Below are 25,804 nucleotides of genomic sequence, written 5' to 3'. Positions count from 1 at the left end.
ATCAAAGCCATTCTCCTTGCCTGTCGGCTTCTCATTTAGAGTCCTGCTGTCTGATTTTTGTTTCTGTTCGTGTGCATTACTCTGATAGGATGGAAAAAGGTCAACTAACCATGGAAAATTAGATGTCCTTGGGATGTACGAATGAGTTTCTCTGACTGGAAAAGTACAAGTTTTTATACAGTGAGCTTTTTGTACAGACAGGTTCTTAGATGTAAATCTTGTTAGATGTAAATATTTTTTTCCTTTTCTGATTTGTGTGAATAAAATCCCAAACTGAATCACACTACGGTATATTTTTCTAAAACTCACACTAAATTAATTTGTAAATAAAAACAATTCCCATCATTTATATTATATATATGAGTGTTTAAAAATCAACAACTAAAAAAAAACACTGGCATGAAAGTGTGAAAGCCAACTTATTCTGGGGAACTATTAAAAAAAAGCTAAAAACTAATATATTGAACTGATATCAATACAAGTTGCATAATGTCTGTATGTGCCATCCCTGTTGCTGATGATTTGTTTCTGCTGAGTTGTATCAAAGTGACCATGATTTGCAATCCCTCTCTGCTGAGAGCTGTCCGGGGTGCTGAGCTCCAGTTGCATATGTTGGGAGTTCAGTCATGTTTCATCGAACATTAAACCATAGCGTAACAGAAGTATAAATGGAGTATTCCAGGTATTTTTCAAATATAAGACTCATAAAATCTGTGTGTGTGGACAATGTCTAGAACAAACCAACAAAAAACTAAATAGTTATTGAGTAGTGGAACCATCCATGCTTGGGTGTTGGACCCTGTTTTCACCAGTAATTAATCCAACAATAGAGCAGTAGTATTGGGCTCTCTGTCACTGTAAAGAAGTATTTCTCTAAGAAATCATTCATCAAAGAACTACCAGAAAGCAAGTTCTTTGTCAAGCATTGTTAGATTGTATATTTTTCTGATTATGCAGTATCTTGCGATTTTGTATCTCATACATATTAAACAAAGCATATGCAAATATACTAAGCAGCTTGAAAAACAAAAATATTTGTTAATGTAAAAACTATTTGTTGATGTTGCCTGGAATGCAGTGAAGGAATGTGTCACAGCAATTTAGGTCACAATCCTCGTACAGACTCTATACATACATGCACCTGCTGTTAAGGTACATCTGAACCTCCATTTTGAAAGGTATGAATCTGGTTTCACTTCTTTGTGAACGATGTATATAATGCTGTGGACACAAATGTTCAGCTCATTCATAAATGATTGCATTCACTTGCACAGACAATATTATAATGTGCGTTTCCATACAAATCAGTTGGAAAATAACCACATATACAATATACACAAATATTTTTTTGAAAGGAAACATTTTCTGAGAATGCCTTTGCAGTCTATAAATGTATTCCTTGTCCCTTTAGAACTGGGTTTGCAAAGGAGGCCCTCTCCCTAAATCATGACTTTATTAACATGCAGTTTTAATAATAAAGCAAGCTATTTTTGAGCAGGGAAAGTGCTTTTTTCCAGAAAGGCTTCAAGTATCTTTTTTTGTCAGGCCAATTAAATACAACTTTACTGAGATTACATATCCATGAACCCAAAAACTGCAATCGCACTGGAAAAGGGGCTTTGATGTGGAATTTTCATTTAATTAACATTATCTGGAGCCCGAAATATAGTTCTAATCAGACAGTTGCTCAAGGCAATAGATTTGAAATCAAACAGAAACAGCTTGTACAGGGTATCTATAGAAGAGCAGGCAAGCACAAGGGTAAAGCTGAGTTTCACAAATCTTTTAATAGCCTACTCATGCAGTGACAAAGAAAAGTGTTGAATCGGGTGCCTCTGAATTATTTGCTATATCAGCAGCACAAATCATATCAAGAGGTTAAATATATTTCACTAGTGGTCAGTTATTAGTCCTAAAGATTTAGCTACCGGAAGAGGAACGATGCTTTAAAAAACCCTGTGAAATAAGTAAGACAAGAATAGCGTTTGAAGAAAAATTCTAAAAGAAAAAAAAATGAAATGTACATCAAAGCAGTGCACATGATTTGAGATTTGAGAGAAGCAGGCAAGATTCTCTTGTATGATATTGTACAGTTTATCAGTGTTGCACATGTTTTATTCCAGATTAAAGTAGCAGTTCAGATCTGTCTTGAACCTATTATTGAAATAGTCTAAATACTAAAGCCTTCTTCAAGAAAAGGTAACGGTGAATAGCTTAAACCTTCAGATAGAACGATGAATATGTGAATCTAAGTCCTCATTATGCTAAATCCACAATGACTCGACTAGACTGCGACTATGCAAAGAAAAAGGCGTCCTGTAGACATTCCCCAGTACAGTGATTCTCCTTGGATACAGTTATTAATAATCAGCGATGGCGCTATTACTTTATTATCTCACGGAGGTGTCCCTTGTGTCCGAGCTGATTTATTTTCCTCATTCATGCATAATTTAGCCAATATGGAGAGGAAAGCGGGTTTCTAAAACACATCAGGTATACACATCAATTATTCAGGCCGGGTGTGATTGATGTGCCATTCTCATTGATGTGGAGGCGATTCTAAGTAAAAGCCAAAGCCCGGCCTCTCGGAAAAAGGCTGACTAAAGACAAAACCGATACGGGCAGCGTCGGCAGGCATCAGATTTCAAACCAGTTCATGTATGTCTATGTCTCCTGAGGACACGGTGATGAAAAAACATGCTTATATACTGTTTGCTTCTGCCTCTGTGTCTATGCTTACATATGTGATATATGTGTGTTCGCACGCAAACAAATATGTATCTACACGTCCTCTGTGAGATGTTGCCTCCACCAGTAGGAAACTCAATGTTCCCACATGCTTCAGGTCTGGCAGGTTGTGTACCTACATGTCGATAGTGGGTCTTATATATCCAGACACTGTAAATGTGCTGCTAGCAAGTCTGCTCTAAATAATACGCTTCCCTCGCATGAGCCGTGTGGAAGGAATCCCGATGAGCGACTCCCCAACACTGGAGTCTCTTGGCCGGCTCTGAATACGCTGCATCTAATGAATCAGCTTTCAGGAGAGATGAGATCATGGTGCCATTAAGCGCGCAGGATACGCATGTCCGCTCAGATGGTGCTGGATATCTTCCATGGCGCACAGAGAAAGGTAGGCAGCTCTGTGTTGCAAAGAGTGAGCTGGGCTTTGATGGACGGTTACTGTGCCTCCAGGAAAAGGGCAACAACAGGTCAGTTTCCACCCCCAACCCCCCATTAATTCCAAATGAGAAGGCACAGTTCAGAGAGACCAAAGGAGGGCTCTTTGGTCAGAGACTCGGGACTTCTAATGCATCTTGACACCTCTAATTGCTCGGCACCAAATTAAGATGGCAAGGTTTTTTGGCTGCTCATCAGAAAATGTAACCCTTAATGTATTCAGTCAGCAGTGGAATATACTGTTCCCTCACTGTGTGCCTGTTTTACTCCATGGTCACGTCCGCTCTGAGAACAGCGATGCGCCTCTGCTGACATTTGCTGGACCGTCAATTGGATGTAATGTAGCCTTGAGTTCAGGTAGAAGGAGACCGCAAGAAACCTGCTTAGTTTATAAGCTGCACATGAAGTCCGACTGTTCTTACTACTGGTACAGCATTTTGTGATAATACTCGTATTTTTTGTATTAATTTGGAAGATGCCTATTTAATGTGATGTAAAAGCAGTACACTACATACATTTTCATATTATAGATCATGATATGATTTTTAAAGTTTAGAAATATGCATGTGTCTCTATCTCCAGGGCCAACCCGACTGGCGTATCTACCAGACTTATGAATTGTGCACATGACTTCCTCTGATCTGCACAAAGCACTGTTGTTATCCTCCAAATTAGAAATAATAATAATGTTGAAAACATTTTAAATAATTTTATTTCTGAAACCTTTCCTGTTGATCAGATTGTGATTTGGGAGCTCGACTGTGTTGACACGTTCCATTAAATTACTAAATGACAACAGGGAAATAACGTTGTTTCCAGTTTCCACCTCAGACTGAGCTTTTCTTTCGGCAGTACATATACAGCACCCTTTCCTGCAAGAAGAGGTGTGATTTTACACAAAGAAAACGCTCCTGATGAGAAACCTGCTTCTGCCCGTGCATTGTATACCTGGGACAATGGGGCTGATTTCCATCTGAAGCGGCTCGGCACTGACCTGAACGACTTACGTGGAATTTCAGTGGAAATGCTTTAGCAGAAGCACGGCCGTCATTTTCCAAATGTGACAAGACTCATTCAGAGTGTTCCTGATTATTCAGCTCTTGTTCCCACCGCTGCTGAGGTTTGGGGCTCTTTTTAACATCCCTGGTTGATGACATTTCTTTACCAGAGTCATGGTCTTACTTACTCATGATTTCCCTTAAACACACAATCACACACACACACACACAAATCAAAACTATTATTATACAATCCTTTAGGTGGATGTCTGTTAATGATATTAAAGAAGGGGCGCCACACCCCAAATTACATGAACTGAAATCATGGCATACTTCTTCTCAGTGTGTTTATTTTAGCTTCAGTCTCTGAAAACTGTGAGACAGTAGGGAAGATGTCTCTCTTGGCAGCTCATCTACAAGGCAACAGCCAGCCTTCCCCCCTTTGGCAGGGGAGTAGAGAGGTTTCTGAGTGTGGTCAGCTAATCATCCTATTCAGAGCGAACTTGGCCCACTTTCCTTGCTCCCGTTTTGTGCTGCCAGTTCTACAGACCCCATTCATTCCTGAGGTTAAAAGGAAAGCCCCGAAACACGGCTGCTATTGTAAATAAACTGGGGGCGTCGTTTCATTAAGTGCCAGTATCCTTTAATTAAGGAGAAGAATTAATCCTTTTCTTTCAGACCGAGATGGCGATTCTCTTTTTTTCAGAAATACTTTCCTTAAGATATTCTATTTGGAGCAAAAAGTGCTCAGGAAAAAGTTAAGATAAGGTTGTGTGATCCATAAGTCTATTAAACAACATTGAAATTGACTAACAGTATAAATACTGGTTTATTCAGTACAAACAGCATTACAAATCGACCGGTTACTCATTCAGAAGAAAGGTATAGATGTGTGTTTGTTTGTGTGTGAGATAATGGCATGGTTGTTCAGGGGCAAACTAGCACTATGACTGCAGATTGTGAAAAGCTTTTACATTAATTAGTTTAATATACATACAATTAGCACATCTGTATATTTCTGTGTCGTGTACACAGGGTATATGGAGTAGAGACACTTAGTAACAGTGCTCTGGAGTTGGAGAGAGGCTCCTATCCTCTACTCCTTTCAACAAATTTAGGCAATATTGTCTATTAGGCAAAAAGTAAATTCCTGTCCCTCTCGCCGGAGCGCCTGTCGCTTGACACCGGCCTCTCTCCTGCGCCGTGTTAATTAGCCTGCGCTCCACTACAGAGCTGGCCTACTGAGCCGTTTAGCACCACATAATTAATCCGCTATTTTTTGTGTTCAAGAAACCAGGAAGGCATCCAGCAGCTTCAGAGTCATTGATTTCGCACCAATACAAGCAGGAGTGATGGCCCCCACCCTCCGTATGAACGGTGAGCGGAGAGGAGTGTGCGGCTGATGGACAGTGTGGCCCCGTGTCACCGGCTCTCATGTCACGTGGCTGTGTTTGATGATTCTCAAGTGTATTTCTGTGAACCTTTCTATGGTCTTCTAAATGACAGGCCTTCTGGAAACTCTGTTGTTGAATATGCTCTGTTCTTCTGGTCAGTAAGAGCCAAAACATACAACAACCAATGAATTTATTTCTCATACTCTGAGTCCTGCTTCTCCTTTCAGAACAAATGATAATGACAGTCATCCCTGAATGGAATTAAACTCAATAATAATAACAACAATAATGATGATATCTGAAAGACATCCATAATTAATTTGTTCTTTACAAGATTTCTACCCTTTTCCATTGTAAAACGTCTCTTAATGGCATTTTTGAATGCTAGACTTTAAAGTTGTGGGGTCATAATCATGCACAGCAAGTCTTATTGCTATTTGAGCGAGTATTACATGTGACAAGTTCTGTTCTATTTGGATTACTACAACAATCGGTGTCAGTTAATACATTGTGTGTTTATACAGGGATTAAATGGGGATTTCTCCTACTAACTAGTTGCGAAGCTTTACAGGCAAATGTAAAAATAGATTCACTTACAACGGGGTGTGTGTCTAACAAATCAACAGTAAAACCTCGCTTTCAGTGCATCTGCATGCGCCTTTAATTCTGATTAGCTTCATATGTATCGTGTTCCTTGGTTTTAATACTGGATTATTCCTGTTACATTTAAAAGTTGCACTAATCCCTCGGCATTACTGGGAGATCTTTCAGACGGGATGATAGGGTAGATAAGGGTGAAAATAAATGTAGTCTGGTGTATTTACCTGATCTCTGTCCGATCTAAGTGAATGTAATATATTACATAAGCAATACAGAATCTGTTTGTAGAATCCCCCCCACACACACAAATAGGAATAACGATAGAGACTGAAGCCAGGTAGGGTGGCAGCAAACTGCAGTTTATTCATGAAAGAGATGAGAAAGGTGTCTGTTGTCACTGTCTTATATATCTTGAAGAAAGAAAATAGCTAATCTGCATAATAAAGCCTCAGATGTAACATTATGATTGTTGTTCTTGAGGTGGATATCTTGATGCACTTTGACTACACAGCTGAGAAATATATTCAACGTTTCCCTGTATACAAAGTCAAAATAAAAAAGGTCAGACTAATACCGAGGCATGATGACTGGCACCGATGCTGGTAAACCTGTGTAAGGTGAGTTGGTGTTTGTGGTTCACCAGGAATTAGCTCTCTGGCAACTCTGAAATATCACACACCTTTTAGCTTTCACCCAGAAAATGACACTTCCAATGCTTTTCCCAAATTGCCAGTCACATATGTCAATTGGAACTGAAAGCACTTTCACACTGCGGAACGACTGGCCGTGCTTTTCTAAACTGCAGAAAAATACGAGCGCAAAGAAAGACTGTGCAGCAGAGTTTCATAAGTCAACTGCAGCCAATAACGCTGAATCAGGGACATAGGGTTAGGTTGATTGTGCCTTGGAGAGACAATAAACCCTGTAATCACCCCATTCCTCTACAGAAGCCAGCCAATTACCAGCTTATAGCTTAGTGAGCTAACAGGAAAAATAAAAAAGGAAAAAAAGACCTCAATTCATCTGACGCTTCACAAGTTTCAAAGGTACCACCTATTGGATTACACAGATATAACAGAAACACGAGTTTCTCTGGATTGGGAGATGGTTGAAAAGAAAACCGAGAGAGAAAACATGTTTAGTGTGGTTTGAGATCGGAGAACAATAAGATTACAATAACAATGATGCTTTCAAATGTAGCTGTATCAGTGAATTAATCGCGTGCTGCATGTATCTCGCAGTATATAAGTGCCTGGATGAAGCGAAATGTACACAATTGCCTGTCACCGATCTGACTGCACTTTTACATTCGGGATCTGCTCGAGCTGGTTGAGGAAATAACAAGAGAGTGCAGCAAATGGAATGATCTCCATTGTTCAGTGCTGTATCATTCTGGAAGGTGTAGACCCCCCCCAACCTGATTATTCACCACCTGTAGTTACTCCCAATTTCGTTATTGTCCCGGCTCACGAGACGTCTCTGTCTGAGTCCTATTGCAGTAGATTAAGTACCGCACTGAGAATGGACAATTGTCTGAGCTGTGTGTAGTTTCTGACAAAGGCTTTGGTAATTGTCCTTTTTTATTTTGACAAGAGGTAACAGCAATAGGCGAGAAGTCCTAATGGTTGCTTATTATTTGTGTCTGTGAACAGTATTGTGTGTAATGCTCTCCTTCCAGTATCTCAGAAGGGTAATAGAGCCATGGGGGGGAGGTTGTGTGTGTATTTTAACTCAACCAGGAAGCCTCCTCATGATTAACTCACTCTTTTAATGGAAACAGCAGTAATTGAACAAGTCAGGCTGCTATACTAACCCTAACAGAATGTGCTTTACAATCCGTGGTTGAAAAAGCTGCACTTTGTTTACTCCAATGCATTGAACAGTATTTGCAACATAATCTCCCATTTACACAGTGCCCTCAGATAAACACTTTTGTTAAACACACTGTAGTTAATACAAAGCACTTAGCCCTGCAAAAAGTACATATAGCGGTAAAGTGCCTGTATGCATTCAACCATGAACTCAATCTAATGACATCCCTCTGTTTACTCTTAAGCAGCAGTTCCGCTGAAGAATACAAAGTTAAGTGTATCGGTCGGTCCCTGGGAATCGCTGCCAAAAGCGGGATGGATTTTGAGGTGCAGAAGAGCTATTAGGATCCCGGGACTGGTGTCACATGCATTTTTGTGACAAGGACAGAAAGCTTTCTATTTTCCAAATGGATGATTCCAGCCTCACACCTTCCCTTTTAATACATTTGTGTTACGCTGAGTGCATTTCTGAACGTTCAGAGTTAAAATCTCACACAAGAAACTTTTACAACTTGGGGGTTGGGTTCTACAAGTGATCTTCATTGCTTCCATGGTGGGCATTTGTGAGGCATTTACTTGCATGAATAAATAAACTCGCATACATACTTTATTTAATCATTGTAGATTGAATACTAAACTAATCATACTAATCATACTAAATTGAATATTGTAATGATTGATGCCTTGTACTTCTCTGTATTTTTGCACTTTGTTTGCACTTATGTTGTAAGTCACCCTGGATAAGGGCATCTGCCAAGATATAAAAATAATAATAATAATAATAATAATCATCCAAACGGATCTAAAAAGCCTAATTTTCATGTATATTTGCCCAAACAACAGGTATGCTTTGTTGATTTATCACATTATTTTATTATCATATTTCTTAGCTGACACCCTTATCCAGGGTATTTGTTACAGTATAACACATTATTATTGTTCTGTTTTACATGCAATTACCCATTTATACAGCTGGGTTTTTAGTGGAGCAAGTCCCCCACCTGGGATTGACCCCACGACCCTCTGCTGACAACTATGCCAACTCATAACTCAGATATATATACCTTAATTACCAATTCACTGTTGATAACCACCAACACAAATCCACTGTGCTTTATGCCGGTGCAGTGCTGTGTTCATTTGCCAAATCGTGCGCTCTCCTGTTAGCATGTTGCCTGAGAAACAAATCTAATTTACCTTGCTGTCAATGTATATGTCATGTCTGCTGTCTGGATTCACTTCCATTGAGACTTAAGGATACAATGACATCTCTGTATGGATGCCTGTACCCTCGTATCTGTACTCGTGATGCAATAAAGCATGCGGTGACGATGTAAGGACATGGAGATTTGATAGCAGGCAGAAATCAGTATTTGAATTATCCCTGCACACTGAGGTGTATTGTAACTCCACTGCTGCACACAGCGGTGCTGCCCAGAATATCCCTCTGTGTTTTATGTCAGGCAAAATACAGAACCCAGAAATGCAGGGCAACCAAAGCTGGGCGATAAGGTTAGACGCCAGGATAAATCAGAGCCGTTGACAAGTGTGAAAACACCAGGGATGTTTGATGCAGTGCACCAATAACTTTTTATACGTTTTTTTAGATTGCACCTTTTACGGTGAACTAATAAAATAGATATTTCAATTGTAGTTGTCGGGAGCCGACAGCCGCGGCAGCAGAGCTCAATCATGAATGTGTGATCAGATAATAAAGTGCGTTCAGAATCAGGTTTACTTAAGCACAGGTCGATAAATAAGGGCTAAACACAAAAGGCAGGGTGCCAGTGACAGTTCACATTGCATAGCTGGCTGTGTGACAAAATCCGCACCTTTGGAGCAAAATTTGGGAAACATCCCAGAAAAATCTGTTAATCTGCCGGGGAACAGTGGTTTGAAGGACGTGTGCTTTATGAAAGTCATGGGGAGACGCTGCTGTGTGTTGTCCTTTGTCTAATCCAATTAACAGCATATAATTACCAGCACCGAGAGAATGGGGGGGTGGTCTGACTTCAAATTCCCAACACTGTTAAAGCCAAATGTCCGTTTTATGATTTCTCAAATTGCTCTCTGATGAAGTGGATGAAATATCAGAGTATCTTTTTATACGCGTAAAATAATACAAATAGTGTCCTTTACATGTGGAACTCTAAATGCAAGTCTAATTTATCAAAACAAATGGAGATAGGTGCAGTTGGATTAATAAAATAATATACTTAAATAATAAATAATAAATAATTATACTGTAGAAAGTGTAGATTAGACGCCCATGCTCTCTGACATTTTCCCAGCTCACTATCATTATCATTATGACTGCAAGTTGGATTGTATTACTACAGAAGAGGCTTGAATCAGAAGTACGCCATGCAACTCCATGAGGAAATATGAGATGCTGCTTTTAAGCAAGTGCCCAGGTTCAAAGACACATACAATTATATTTCTTTCAGTACTGATCACATTGATTGATTGGTTGATAAAAGTGTGTGGCCATGTCTAATATTAGAAAGACATCACAGGGCAGTGTGTATCACTAGTACAGTGACTCGGTAGTACTTGAAGAAGCCTGGCTATTGACATCTTCTGTGAAAGACATGGGAGAGGTTTGTCAGCCCTTGAGGGGTCGCTCAAAGACATGCAATACATGGCACTACTGATGGCAGTCACTTTTTTTATTTATCCTCTAGAAAAGGTTTTCCTACAGATCACCTACATAGAGTACAAAGGTGGCGGTAGGGGGGATCTCATTGCAATTGTTTCCAATCCAGTTTTCAAAAGCACACCCACACGATTCCACCACAACATAGAAGCAAAGCTGGCAGCACAATCTCAAGCCACCTATGCAATCAGTCTCAAAATATCACAGCTGATGAAATACAAAGTGTAGAGGACAGGAAAGCACTAAAAGGCTGTACGGTGGCCATGGCATTGTTTAAAACTCGGCTATGGGAGAGTAGGAGACAATTAATACAACGCAACTAATTGAAGATAAGTGCCCAGGCCCTCTTCAGATCAAGCAAAATGGAAGACCATCTGTACATGTTGGGAATGGCAATTTTATTTTGTGATTTTTAACCATCACATGCTCAAATCTTCTTGTTTACTTCTGACACACGCTACGGTAGAAGTCAACTCACCTCTTTCGGTGTCGTAGAGGTAGACAAATTTCTCCCATTTGTAGTGTGAGAGCAGACTCAGCACGGCCCCTTTCAACGCGGGTCGCATCTGGATGACAAACTGAACATCCGCGTCGGTGGGGTAGCTGGGTGTGACGAAGGAGGTATGGAGGGCCCCACAGAAGGAAGTCAACGTGTTCATGGACTTCTTGTCATAGAATCCGAAGATGGCGTAAACTCCTCTGGAGAACTGTGAGCAAACTGGAAAAGAAATCAGCAGAAAACCGTTAGGCCTGTAATCAAACAGAAACTGAGCGGTTGTCAACACATCCAAATCCTTCTCCTCCTTATTCAGTAGGCAGTTCCACCTTAAATCGATTCACATTTTCCCGTCTTATAAAATTCAGTCTTCAGACACACAGACCTGGGTAACTGGACAATATTTCTAATGTGATTGTTCAAGAAGAAAATGCAGGCAAAGTCAAGGTACAAAGATATTTAAGAGCTTTTCACTCTGGACATATATTTTATTATAAAAAGACAGGAGCTATTGTTCAAAGTGTCACATAAAATGGGTCCTTGGTTTCCACTGTGGGCAAAGTGCCTGCTGCTTAGTGAATGGCTTACTGTACACGGGCACTTTTCCTGCAGTACAATATCCAGACTGCAGAATTAAGTTCATTCTGCGTTCTGCTGCATTGTATTTAAACAATGTCTCACCTTTAATTTAAGCTTCATGTGGTTAGGTAGGAACATAGTACTCATCGGCGTTGCAGCATTAAAATAGCGCTGTATTATACATGTAAATCTATATAATCTAGATCATTTTTTCAGTTAAATCATGCTGTAGAGCAAGAGTTTCCAATGCACTAACATCACCATATCTACCCTGCATTGCTCTATTGTTTTGAAATCTATGGTAAACCAGACGCATGTGAATTGTCTTCGTAATGTGAAGGTCGTTGGGCGCGGGGATTTGTAATTTATTGTTACTGATACTCTGTTCTCACATCCTTCATTTACCCTTGAATTAAATGCGTCTGCTTGGCCAATCATCTGTTGCTAATGAGAAATCAGTACTTACTTACCCCCACACACACACTTCAATATAACTATCCATCCAGATCACAGTTCAGTTGTGAACTTCTGAATGTGTAACTTTCAAATACAAATCCTAACTTTAATACCCCAAAAACGTTCTTCCAGCTACCGCCTTTTGATATTTTTTTCTGTGAATGTGAGTGTCAGTCAGAATTTCATATATACTGTCCACTGTCCAATGTCCATTTTTAATAAACATGCATTTGTCTTAATGTGAATATCAGTCACTTTTACACCAAAACAGTATTTTGGGTCGGCAAAATACATTGTATTCTACCCATCTCTTGTTGTGTCCTACATTTCTTTCTTTGTTCTTTCCCTGCGTCTGTCGAGTCACTCCCAGCTCTGCTCAGACTCCCATCAAGCCTGGCTGTTCTAATTTCCTTTTAAACATGTACATCTGTACTCGCAGGCTCTCTCCGCAGCGGCAAGCTTGATGTGTTTCTTTTTTAACACTAGGCCTCTGTCTTGTGCGAGCTTTCCTTCTGAAGGAAGTAATCGCAGACAACAGCCTTGATTTTCTGTTACCACAAGAGACACTGCCAACTGCCAACAGCCGACACATTCAAACTGGCTACTCCTCCTGGCTACATTTCTTTCTCGATGATCCACATACAACTGGTTGAGGTGGAGGCGCTGCTGTCATCTCCAATTCTGCTACATCTCCCCCTGCCTGGGAGCTCCGTCTCTTTCAAACGTCTCACTATCAAATAGACCATTTCCCTCGATATTCGTCTGCCCTTCTTTCTGATCTGTCAAGAGTGTCTACCTCATCCGTACTCGTGTTGACACAACCCTCAGCCCGAGTGACCCCAGCATCTCCGCGCCTGACTTCCCATCCCTCTTGACGGGCTGGAGCTGCATCCGCCAGACGCACTCGGCACCTTTTAGGTTTTTGAATTGATTTGTATGTCACTTGAAGACATCGCTCTATCCCATCACTAATGATATAATGGTCTTTGGACCCACTATCTTAGTTTTCTGTAAAGCTGCTCCATTAAACAGCTGCAATATGTACCACCACTTTACTCTCCCGGCCAGTTCTTTTGCTACTTTTAATTTACATTTAATCTCTCTTGATCTTTGTGTTTTGTGCCACATTCCTTGGTGACACAACTCTACAAAGTGTACATTTAGATTTTCCTTACAGTCCACTGTTGAACGCACATTTATAGGTAAACATGTCTACATACACAGAGAGAGAGATTGACACACATCACCACCATAACATGTATATATCTTTAAATTACTATGCTAGGTATTAAATAGCATCTTTTTTCCTTCTTCTTCATAGTCTAGGGGCATGCCTCATCGGTTTGCATAATCCAGAGATTCCCTCGTGCCGTCTTGAATTTGAAAAATGCATATTTACTCGCAGCCACGAGAAAGGAAAGGGAAAAAAATTAACGATTTTGCATCACTCGCTTCACTTCAACAGCAAGGTCACTGGGTGCCAAATGTGGAACGAGATGTCTTGGGTTTATTCATCTCTCCATCTCTCGAAACCCCTGTGGTTTTGCAATTCTGTGTACGAGCCCATTGTCCCGCAGCTTGTTTGTTCCATTAATCAAGATATAAACAACAATCAGAAGGGGAAATTTAATTTAGAATTCATTGCAGGAAGCTATTGGATTGCGACTCGAGCACAAATGATGAAAAATGCTCTAAATGCACCTTCCTATATTCTTGTTCTTCCCCCTCAGGAAAGTAATCATCGGATTTCAGTATCTTTGGCTCACATGCTCTCCCTCCTTCGGAGTTAACGGGGATCTGAAATAGCCTGCAGATTTAGTGTGTGTGTGCAGTAAATGTCATCACCGATCACAGTGCTTTTCTCTTCCCCCCTTTTACACTTCCTCGTGAAACTTTACGTCCGCGGTGACCTCATCCTCCGCCGGAGCGGGGAGTCAAGCCCAAGAACAATAATTGTCTCGGAGGATATTATCAGTTCTCCCTCTCTGTACAGTCATACGGCCCTGGAACATTCCTCCAAATGCCAGCTCTAAATTAAGCAGGACCTTGAGCCATATTTAAGCGCATGCAGTGTGTGTGTGACTGCGCGACCCTTTGGGCATGAGAGATGTGGCTACATGGGGTTATGTTGCATGATAAGATCTGTACAAAATGCTCTGAAACTAATATTTATGGTGACCTTATTTTATATCTAGTATATGTATGTAAATATATCTATCTATGTGTAGTAAAACATGTTCTTTGCTTAGGAAGATTTTAAGAATCTACAGATGTTTCCCCCTATTTTACCAGTTGTTATCCAACACAATTTGACACAATAATCCCTCACACTAGCTTGAGAGTTGCAGATCGGGTTGTTTGTGACATAAATTGTTAGGCAATCAATCGGATTATCCTTAAAGTAAGTGATACACATGATTACACAGATATTGTTTTCTTTTAAAGCAAGGGAACACATTTGTAAGACAATAAAAGGAACAAGCGGAACAGAATCCTATAAAAAAAGACACATTACTCAATTGTGTACGAAATCTGTACATGACTTATTTAGTATTTTATTATCAGTGCCTATTGATATGTGCGGAACATCCAAATTAAGAAGCAATTGTTTCATGTGTGCTTCATCAGCGTTTTATGCTACCTTCATGCTAGTGGTCGACATTAACATCGTCTCATCCTAGCCCGTGCTCTCATGCAAACATGGGAAAATCAATGTGGATTCGTTCAGTTTCCCTTCAGTATGAAGAAGGGCTCCTGTGAACAATATCGGTGCATTTAATCATGTTGCTCCACGCAGAGATTGCCTCAGAATTACCTTCACACACTATTGCTTCATCTTCAGCGTCTTTAATCAAAATTATTTCATAATATCTGACATTCTCTAAAGTTGTCGGAGGCTGATTCATCACTTCATTTCTGCATTTACCGCCACAGGCTTTAAAGATGTTGTTCGTGTTTCCCAAACCTGCCTTTGTTACTGGTAGCATAATTGTTTCTCCCTCTTGAGGAAAAAAAACGTCAGCCCAGTTCCGATTGGTTTGTTCTCCCTAAACTGAGACGCACTTATCTGTGCATCTCTGTTTGAAATCTCAAAATGACCGTTTCAAATAACCGATGGAGTTGAACAATGTGCTGTGCCATAAAATCAGTTTTTGTAAAATTGTATTTGTGTAGGTACCTCTTTTGACAAAAATCTTTGTATAAATATGGGCAAAAAACGAAATGGATTAAAAATCACCGGAAAGTGTTTTTATTTAAACCAACATTATCTCACCATATAGGCCTAGTGGTTCTTGTGTGTTTTATCAGTGGCTTTTTATTTAATGTTTGCAGAATCTTGTATTCATATTTGATTAGTAAACTCCCTGCTTTCTGGGTCTCTTCCCACTCCTTTAAAGCTTGCTGTGGTTAATCCTTTATTTACAACCCAGATCGTAACATCTTGGCTTGCTGCAGTCCTGCCCCCTCCAGTTAAACACCGAAGCAAGTGGGGGCATCTCGGTTGAAAGAGGATCTTGTTTTATGACAGCTTTTAAGAAAATGTTTTTTTCCCCAGAAATGTCTGGTTTGAGCATGCCAGCACCGTGGCAACTGCTAATTAATTCTGGCTGGAGCTCTTTATTATTTTCGTATATTGTACAGAGCGATCACAGTTGTATGTGAGGAGAATGATTTCCAGGGGTCTCTGGTTCATGTTTTTATCACTTGGCTAAAGGACATTGTAGGGAAAATGTTGACATATTTATGTTGTTCTTTTGTTTTCATTTTGCATCACGCAGCGTAAGTGCATCTGAAAAGTATGAAGTGGATTGAGTTCCCCACAGTGGACCAATACATTCCAGGAAAAGACGAATTAAAATCGCACCGAAAAGACAGAAGAGCACACAATGCAATCAAATAATTTGCTCAGTGACAGCTTGAGACAAACATGTTTAAGCATGCATCATTTTAGAGGAAAAAGGGTAGTTAAGGAAAAGGTCACATTTAAAACAAGTCGTAGGTGTATATTCTAAGTAATGACTAAATAATTGCCTGCACTTTAAATAGTTTACAGGACTCTTTCACCAGCGAAGATGTCACACATGTGCCAACTGTTCTGCATAAAAATCACATCCAATTAGACTGCTTTGATATACGGCAAACTGATGTATTAAACTGATGAAACAGGAGAACAGCCACCAGGGTCTGATGCAATCTACAGTTGGGCTCTAGGAGAGATAAGTGAAATCATACACAAACTGTCTTTTCAAATCTGACAACGATGACAACTTGAAGTGTGGTCCTGAAGTACCGCTATAGTCATGTGGAATCTGTGTGAAATGATGGAATCAATTATTGGAGGTATATCCATATGGTTTTGTATTGTCAGCCAGTCAGTCTGGTAGCTAAAGAGGGAGACCAAATCTAATTTTTATAAAGCCACTAAAAGCCTATGATATGGTGTAATTGGATTCCCAGAAATCTTTCTACAAGGTACTTTGCAAGCGTTTAATCCCAGACTCCAAGCTATAGAAGTACAGGGGCTGCCATTTTGAGAGAATATGTACAGGCTCAAACAGAGGCACAGGTGAACAATCTGAGAGTGCAGGGGGACCTCGATATGGGGGAATTCATACCAGGCTGAGGGCTGCTGATGTTACTCTTTTTAACATATGTACAGATAAGTCACGGACGACATAGCCTAGGCGTCCGTAAGGAAAGGAAAGCTGCCCAAGTTTTGAAAGAGCATCTCTTCACTTCAGAGCCACACAGAGCACAGGCCATGAATGCGCTTCAATTCTTATGGGGACATCGTGGAATCACAACTCTGCTTTGGTGTGGCCCAGCTCTGCACACAACCCCTTGAACAGGGTCCCCGTGGGCCCACACGCGTGTTTTGCCGGTGGTAAGCATGCTTCCAGGATAAACAGGTGTCTTTGCAAACCTCGGCATCTGTTAATGTGGCACACAACAAATTACACACACCATAAAGACTAATTAATTACAGCTTCATTGACGTTTCTGTACATTTTTTACTTTTGTGTGTTGTGTGAGTGTGTTGACAATCTTACTATAAATGTTAATTGAAAACCCAATTCTATTGGCAGCCATAGAAATGCCTGTGGGCCTTTGAATCTGCCAGGAAGTATTTTGACTCCAGTTGTCGATCACTGCCTCCTACTGTCCTAACTGCCTGTTCTTCTTGTCGGACGCACTCTGATTCGTCTGTGTTGCTTCTGGAGAGCGGGCTTGGGGGGTTTCATTCAAGTGCATTGCCGGTGTAGAAAAGCACATATTGGCTGTACGAATCTGTAGATTGCATCCATCAAACACCGTAAATGGTTTTCCCTCAGGCGCTGTGAATGAAACCCTTGAGACTGCAAAGATGGGATTGGTACCTATAGCCTGTTCCAGCATTATGTAGTATTTTTTGGACTTTAAGACGATATCAGTACACATTCTTGTTCTTCGCCTCTTATTCACTGACAGTGCGGCTACAGAAGCACTGGCACACCAATAACTGTTTGTGCATTTGAGTTTTTACATGATGAAGTGTCCATATGTTTGTACCATTTTTCATTAGTAACTTAAGTGTTTCAGTGGCATATTTATTTTTGTTGTGTGCATGTGTGTGGTATACAAACATACATGGCTCTGGTTCTTAGCTCAATCGTACAGCTGACCCTTTCAACAGATAAATAATCAGTAGTGAAATGTCTCCTCCCTGGCAGGCTATATTGTTTGTACAGAATATAAATCCAAGTGGAGACAACCTCTGTTCACCTGTTCCGCTCCGCTCTGTCTTCACTACGTTATTCTCATTCACTCAGGCAATTAAGACAGGGAGTACCGTTTTATTTCGATATACTTCAGGGGGAATTACAGGAGATTTCAGAATTGTTCATCTTCCATTATGTGATTTTCTTTACCAGTCTCTGGGAGCCCCTGCTGACTAAGCCAGTGGTTATTCCAATGTCCCAGCTGCCAGAAGGCTGAAATTAATTCTTCATGACTTGTTGTTATTTTCCTCCAGGGCCGCTCCTGCTCTCTTGTGCTAATGTATGGTCTTTACTTCCATAGAAAAGATTAATATAAGGCTGCAGACCAAAATGTGAGCATATAATAATGATATCCTTGGTCTGAAGGTTAAAATGAATCCCCGTCCCTGCAGTACTAATGAAATTATATATCTTAATTCATGGCCAGCATCAGTGGAAACCCTGATCCTGCCCTGCACGGGATGCACATTGTTTGGTTGATTACAGGCATGAATCAAAATCGAAGCTCTCTCGGCTGCAGTTTACGGCTCTGGCGAGTCTGTTCAGAATGATAAAACAGTGGGTTGAACTCAACGGCGCATTTAATAACAGACGTGGGATTCTGTGTTTTTTTTTTAGTGGGGGGATTATTATTTTTAAAGGCATTCATAAAGGAACATCTTCCTTGCAGTCGACCTTATGTTACCTTGGTGAGAGTCCTACATACTTCTTATCTAATTACAAGCCCACGAACATGATGAAGCTGTTAATTTTTCATGACTGTTAAGTCTGGCAGCTTTGCGCTTGCTCTCTGTTTTACTTCTCTCACTCACTCTCTTTTCCCTCTCTGTCGCACTCACTCCTCTCTATCTCTTTCTCTGTCGCACTCTCTCCTCCTCCTCTCCCTTTCTCTCTCTCTTTCTGTTGCACTCTCACTCCTCTCTCTCTCTCTCTCTGTCGGACTCTGACTCCTCTCTCTCTCTCTCTCTCTCCCCTCTCTCTCTCTTTCTGTGCTGACATCTCATTAGGTTACCTCCGCAGTAGAACCACTACAGTGACACGAGCGATTCCTGAGATCCAGGGACGTCTTGCACTTCATAATTCTCGCCCACAGGCAGCTCGCAAATGTGACTTGAAGGCACAGCTTACGGAGACAAGTCAAGCCAGTGTGTGCCACATATGAAATGCTTTAAAGGCACACAAGGTGAATTACAAAAGCAGGAGATAAGCCTGCAGAATGCCAGCGTCAGGGCTTTCTCCTATTGATGTTGCCATTGTGGTTCAGGAAGGTGAAACTCACAGTCAGGAAATCAATTCTGTCCTACAGTCACCGGCTTTGCAGATATACAGCTCTGTCCTGCGAGTGAGGTAGCCCGCTAAGTGTGCCACCTCGACGTGGGTAGCGCGGCACATCTGGGCTAATGCGAGAAGGCTCCACTCGCTTAAATTACTTCACCGTACCCTCCGGAGGCATCTCAGGTGGGGGGGGGGCAGGTCAGATGGGGAGGCAGCACGAGTGCGTCATCTTGAGGGACGCTTCTGCCCCGCGTGAATGTCTGTCTCGGGGCAGGGGTTCACCGTCACGGGCGCAGTGTGAAAACTGCTGGTGATGCGGACGCATGGTGATCATTCTCCATCATGTGGTGTGCCAATTAAAGGGATGGAGTACTCCAGCCCTTTGAAGGTGGTTATGGCAGCTTTCCAGGAAAATGGGCAGAAAGATGACTGATGAAACTGTGAGGGAGATTCTACCTCTGCCATTGTGGTGTGTCCACCTGTGTGTGTCGGCTGTAGGGCTTCGAACTCGCTCGCAACAAGAGCCAGATTATTTCACCGACTGATTCCCGGTCTCCTGACTCCTGCGGGCAATTGGTATATCTGATCCCAAGCTCCCTCCCAGGTCAATAATAACACAAAGATGAATTCTTCAATTCCACGGATTGTCTGATTATTTTGTATGGGTACAGGCAAATGGAAGGGAGACTTCCTTCACAGTTCTAGTGAAATGTGCTCCGTGCTAGCTGTTTTTATTGGAGAGCTATTTTGCTACGTTGCAACTATACTGTGTGTTATTCAATACAATAATAACATTATGACGATGATGATTATGAGGACGATGATGATGATGATTATTGTTATTATCTCTAAGTTACAATTTAGGCTGAATAGCTGAATGAGTCATCGGGCCCGTGCTGTGAAGCGCCCCAGTTGAGGCAGGCATTTGCATTTTTACAAATCATATATAACTGAGCCGCAATGTATGAAAAGACCACAAGACCACAGGATCTTACAATCTAAGACAGGCTAGTGCTAATATTCAAAGCCTAGTGTCAAGGAGGATATAAGACCTTTGAGAACAAGCCTTGAGTTTTAGTTTTTTTTATGCTTAATCAATTCAAATCTCAATGGGTGACTAAACCAATGAGTTAACCCCACTGCCAACACTTTGATGGTCTACATTTATGATCTACATGGGCCAGATTGCCCTAAGGAAGTCCTCCACCTTTCTAACTCGCTCCAGTGTCTCTCAAATGAAGAGCACCATGACAACCAGAAAGGAGGGGAAAAACTGGATTGGAAACTACAGGGCCGCATGGTTCTCTTTTCTCATATTTTTGGGAACGTCTCAGACCCCCAAGGGTAAGAACATTTGAGGGAAGCGTTACACAGAAGGATCGTGCATGGACATATTCCAACCCCTGCTTTCAGGCTGCAGCTGCAGAGGATTTGTTATCATCTCAGCCCAGGGTTAACTTCCTGTTCCTTACATGACTGAAAAATAAAACATCATGATTAAATGAAAGTCAGACAGAATGAGTAATAGACAACCACCAGCCCTCGGGCCATTTTCGGATGACAAAATAATGCTTTAATATTTCACTACACAGTCACACACACCCCAAAACATCCTCCCACAGGTTTTGCATATTGATTTTTAACTAGGAGTGCAACAGTCCAAATGAATGCTTTATGCAGCATGTGTAAATCAGTATGACAGTGCGCGTAGATGTTTAAATTCAGCTGTTTTGTTTCTGGTCTGGAACACATCAACGACGACAACAACAAGAAAAGGGAGAAACCAAATGTTGTTCAGACCCTCCTGTCTGTGAGATGTTACTTTAACGTTTGTAAACTGAGGGGTCTTTTGCTTCTAGTTGATTTAAAAATATTTATAGTAATTAAATATTGACTAGAGATGACTGCCATGCTATGTTTATAAAGGTATGGAACTGAAATGCATGGTTTAGTAGTACCTTTCATTTGCACAACCTCTACTCACAATATCACTCCACCATGCAAACTAAGAAGTGCGTTGTGGTGTGAGATTTCAGGAACATCCTCGGTGGTAAAAAGTGTGGAAAACCATTGAGATTAAGTTCCTGAACGATTCACGATTGTGCTTCAATGGCACGGCGGTAAACGTACTGAAGAGATGACATGTTTTCCCTGAGTGACAATCCTAATGTAAAGACGGGGATGCAGGGAGTGTGTACTTTTCTGCAGAGTGGTTGAAATTACATCCCTATTATGCCACAGAAGAGGGTTAATTTCAGGCAGCCAGCTTTCATTTTGAGCAAGAAATCTATCTGAGTAATCTCTGAGATTTATTATTGTGTTAAATAATGGGACCTGCTGCATAATGAGAATCAATGGGAAGGTAGAGGCAACACGACGGGGAGTCTTTGAGCGCTGAAACCAGCACTTGGACTGAGGCGAGATACTGTAGGTGTGAGCCTTACTATTCTTCTCGTGCGCATAGAGAGTTTAATCACTCTCTCATTAAACATCACATGACAACATCAAAGGACATAGTGTAGTTGTGTAGTACTGTGTGTTTGTGTGTATGAAGAGGAAGTCATCAAATATCCACACTCTGTAATTTCCCACTTGGGTGCCTGTAAATTCGCAGTCTTGTGTTCAATCTGGCATTCTTTCTGTTTTCAGCTCTTCCCGAAATATAAAATACATTTTATACTTCCTTGGAGTAACTGCGCATTGATTCGACTGTCAGCAGGATTAAGTTCTGTCTGCATTTTGAGATCCAAACCTGAGAATTAATTATGGCAAGATAGGTAGTTAAATGTCCATTCAGGCTTTCCCTGAAAAAAATAATTGATTAAAACTAAAACATCGGCTGCAACTAAAGGCATTATCGTATTCTTTTGTTTGATCTGGCATTATTTGAGCTACTAAATATGCATCAGATATTTCCTTTTATTATGACTCATATACGGGCTCGTTTATTTAGATTTAGTTTGATCCAGTATAATAGTATGTGCTCAAGAACTTAAACATGGTATTTATGTCTGAATGCGTTTCTGCAGTTTATAAATGCATTTTAATTGAGTCAAACTGTCACTACGTTACAATGTGCCTCGTTTTATGTTGGACATAAAATGGGAAATCATTTAATCTTTGCAAAAATAATCAGCCTCTAATAATTGCTATTTGTGCTAATTCACTTTGCATTATAGCACAGAAATGAAAGCAAAATATATTCTTCATGTTCCAAAATACATTTGAGCCCGTTTTCTCCCAGTGTGCCAATATGCGGATGTCCAGTGAATGTGGGGTTTGTAGCTCTTTCATGTAGGAAAGGGAGGAAACATCTCTGGAAAACATTTTTGATTTTTAATGATATTTATTCTTGCACTTGATGTTTTGAGATTCAGTACAAAGCTGATGGGGATTTGTCCCCCCTTGTTCTGTGTGCTGTGTGGTGAGCTGGTTGCATAAGGTTCAGAGACTTCAATGGCTCATCTACCTGTCAGTTACAATCACTCTTTATAGAGAAGTTATTTTCACCATACAGCCAAGCAAGCAGGGGCCGGATTAAGAGGTGACGGGACATCAGACATGCCCGAGGTTTCTTCCTCACAACGGAGAAGGGTGACAGTTTGCCCAAACACAGAATACTCTTACATCTCTATGTATTTCTTCTTAATGCATTTTTTTATAAATATAATTTTTCAATTGAATAAAGTTTGGCTTATTTTAAATTGGGATGTGGTAGAAGGTTCCAATCATTGCTTCCCTGCTTTATGACATGTAATTCTGTGTATGCATTAATCTCCCTGCAGGTTATCTTTGCTATTTCAGATTTGCACTGCACACTGCTGAAAATCTACACAACATAAGAAAGTGTATTTGTAAGATAAAATGCATAATGTCTTAAATGTACTGAGCTTGCAGTTTCAGAGTTTCAGAAGCATAGTGTCAGGCTGTGATGTTTTTGTTTTGTTTTTTAGGAAATATTACAAAAATGTTAAACTGTAATCAAATAGAAAACGGGTGTAAGAAAAACTGCTTACTGCTAAGATGGCTAATACTGTGTAATGACAACAGCAGGGCAATCTTGCATTCACTGTATTAGCAAAATGCTTTTGCAGCATGTAGCCGGTCTTTATGTATATTACTTTGTGTGTGGCGAGGGAAGAAAGTGTAAACCTTAGATTTGACTTCTCTGTGTCCTCAACCATCTCTTTTGATTTGGCCAAGCCTATGGTTTCATAAGAAAGAGGGCTTGTGTAAAAGGAGTCCACTGGTCAATGATGGTCGATATTCAAAAGGTCTGTATATCTGTGTCCATTTACATACAGGAAACATAACAGAGGCACAGTTAGTTCCTCGAGTTTCTGTAGTCTTATCTCATGTTTTCTCATGGACTCTGTGTTGATGGTTGAGTGCTGTCACACATTCACCTGTGCTGGAATTGGTGACTTTGAAGACTTCGAATGCCAGGTCTTTTATCTTGATACAGATTTGTAATAAGGGATCCAAATGAGCAGTGGAGGACGGTTGACTTGCCAGCGCAGAACTAAATCAATAATGACAGTGTGAAGTCGAACTCTTCTTCTTCTTCACCTGCCATGGAACATGTGAGAGTAAGCCTTTCCTTAGACAAGTGCAAATCTTCAATCATGAGTCTATACCCAGAACACACGCTTGAGTTATTATTTGCTCACAAAATTACAAATTCAGTATCTGAAGAGTTAAGCTCCTACATCTGCCTATGCATCTACAATGCAGCAGCTTAAAAAACAAAACTGAAACCGCATAACTGCATTCTTCCTTGTCTGAATAATTGGTATTTTTTACCCCAAAGGGTTGTTACCTTTCATCCAGTACCATTTCTAATATATTCATAACATACAAAGCCTTGTTATAAAAATAGAAGTCTTTGATAAGGTTGCATGTTGTTTTCTTCTAGACCTCGTATATTCTCTTCCATGGTAAGTTCACACACCTTCGATATCTTACAGTTTACTGTATGGCTATCAATATGTGTTTAATGTAATTTCACTCTAGTAGAAGAAACCGAAACAACTCCAGTAGGGGTTATAAACTTCAGAAGGTGTTCCCAGAAAAGTTATATTTCTGCTGAATTGTCCACACTGTCAACCAAGAGAAATACAGCGGCTCTCAAACACACACAAACCTTTAATCTAAATTGACTGGCTGCTTTGTATAAGGTCAAGCTGGATCCATCTATTACTAATGGATGACAGAGCTTTGCCTCCAATCTATGCAGTTTGCAAATGTTGTAGACCTTACTCTTTTATTTACAGCAATACCTGTGTCTACTCAGAGCTCATGTGTTTATGTTCTCCTGCATTAAATGGATCAGTATCCCCTCCTATTCACAACACCTTACTATATTAAATAATCTATTTGCTCTAACGGAAATATAAACAATAAGAAATAATCAAATTATCAGCCGACTATTCACAACTGTACACAATACCTGGAAATGCCAGAACAAATGATATTTTCCAGGAACAAATAGAGCAGAAGCTACAGACATCATTTCCGAGTCTGCTGTTGATTTGTTACTAAATGTGGCCCAATGAGATGTATCAAAAACTCTTCTGGCAAGAATTCGGGCAGGGAACATTACTGACTTCCCCTCGCCTTTAAGTTTATGCATGAAATCATCTTTGCTGAGCTTAATTTAAATACAATTAAACAGATCATCCCAAAGATAGTAACAGAAGAACTGCGTTTGGGGTGTGGGCGAAATTACTACACAAAGCCGTGATGCACAGGAGGCGATACACAAACCATGACAAATGTGTTGAAATGGAAGGAAAACGAGGCAAGGACAAAACCTTCGGCAGCCGAGCATAATCTTGTGAAACTAAACAAAATGAGAGAGCCACAACATAACTGTGGGACTGCAGTACAGGACTTCAGGTTCAAGCAGAATAGTATTGCAAATATTGAATTGACTGGGTCCTATGAGCCAAACTGGAGAAGCGAATCAGGAAGAGATGACAGAGACCCATTTCTCCGGCTGCTGTAGTAGGGGCACTGCAGGAAGAATGACCAAGTGTTCCTCGAGCCATCTATCAAAAGCACAGCAACAATCATTAAGGCCAAGGGTGAGCCTCTAACCTATTAAATTGTCTGAACAAGTCACCTCCATTTTAAATAAAAGGGATCTTGTCAAGGTACATATGGAAATGTTCTCTACCCCGTCCGTTCTCTTTGGCTTTGACACATTCCTGGGAATACAGTACCTGTATGAAGTTATTTCTAAAAGCTTGTATATAAAATGCATCATGTATCCAATTCTTATAAATTAAGTGATTTGGTGACATCAGGTTTTGAAAGTCACATTTCTTATCCTTACCCCTTAAAATCATAGTTTCATCATTATTTCTGAGTAAAATATAAATTCTGACTGCTGTACAGTTAGGAGTCGGCACACCATTACTTCCTTTTAGACTGTGAATGGACAAATATTGCAAGTACCTTGGTATATGCAATAGATCCTTTTGGTCCCTAAACGTATGCACTGTTTCAGTCAGGTGTAGTCAAGGCAGATGTGGAGTTACAGCAATTACAGCATCTCTCAGGGGAAAGACTTCTGTTAATAAACGAGTGATTGAGTGA

General features: G+C 40.5%; 1 protein-coding gene across 3 annotated transcripts in view; it reads right to left on the bottom strand.

The window, feature by feature from the left end:
• gria3b (glutamate receptor, ionotropic, AMPA 3b) overlaps positions 1-25,804 on the bottom strand; it is a 119,742-nt gene that overhangs the window by 75,706 nt on the left and 18,232 nt on the right. For all 3 annotated transcript variants that reach the window (XM_066714672.1, XM_066714673.1, XM_066714674.1), the window contains exon 3: positions 11,118-11,357. In XM_066714672.1, the coding sequence (XP_066570769.1) occupies positions 11,118-11,357 (240 nt within the window). The remainder of the gene's footprint in view (positions 1-11,117; positions 11,358-25,804) is intronic.

Source organism: Amia ocellicauda, chromosome 10 (genome assembly GCF_036373705.1).
Source record: "Amia ocellicauda isolate fAmiCal2 chromosome 10, fAmiCal2.hap1, whole genome shotgun sequence".
NCBI lineage: Eukaryota > Metazoa > Chordata > Actinopteri > Amiiformes > Amiidae > Amia > Amia ocellicauda.
The sequence above is the reverse complement of the archived record's forward strand: the minus strand, read 5'-3'. Positions and strand labels throughout refer to the sequence as shown.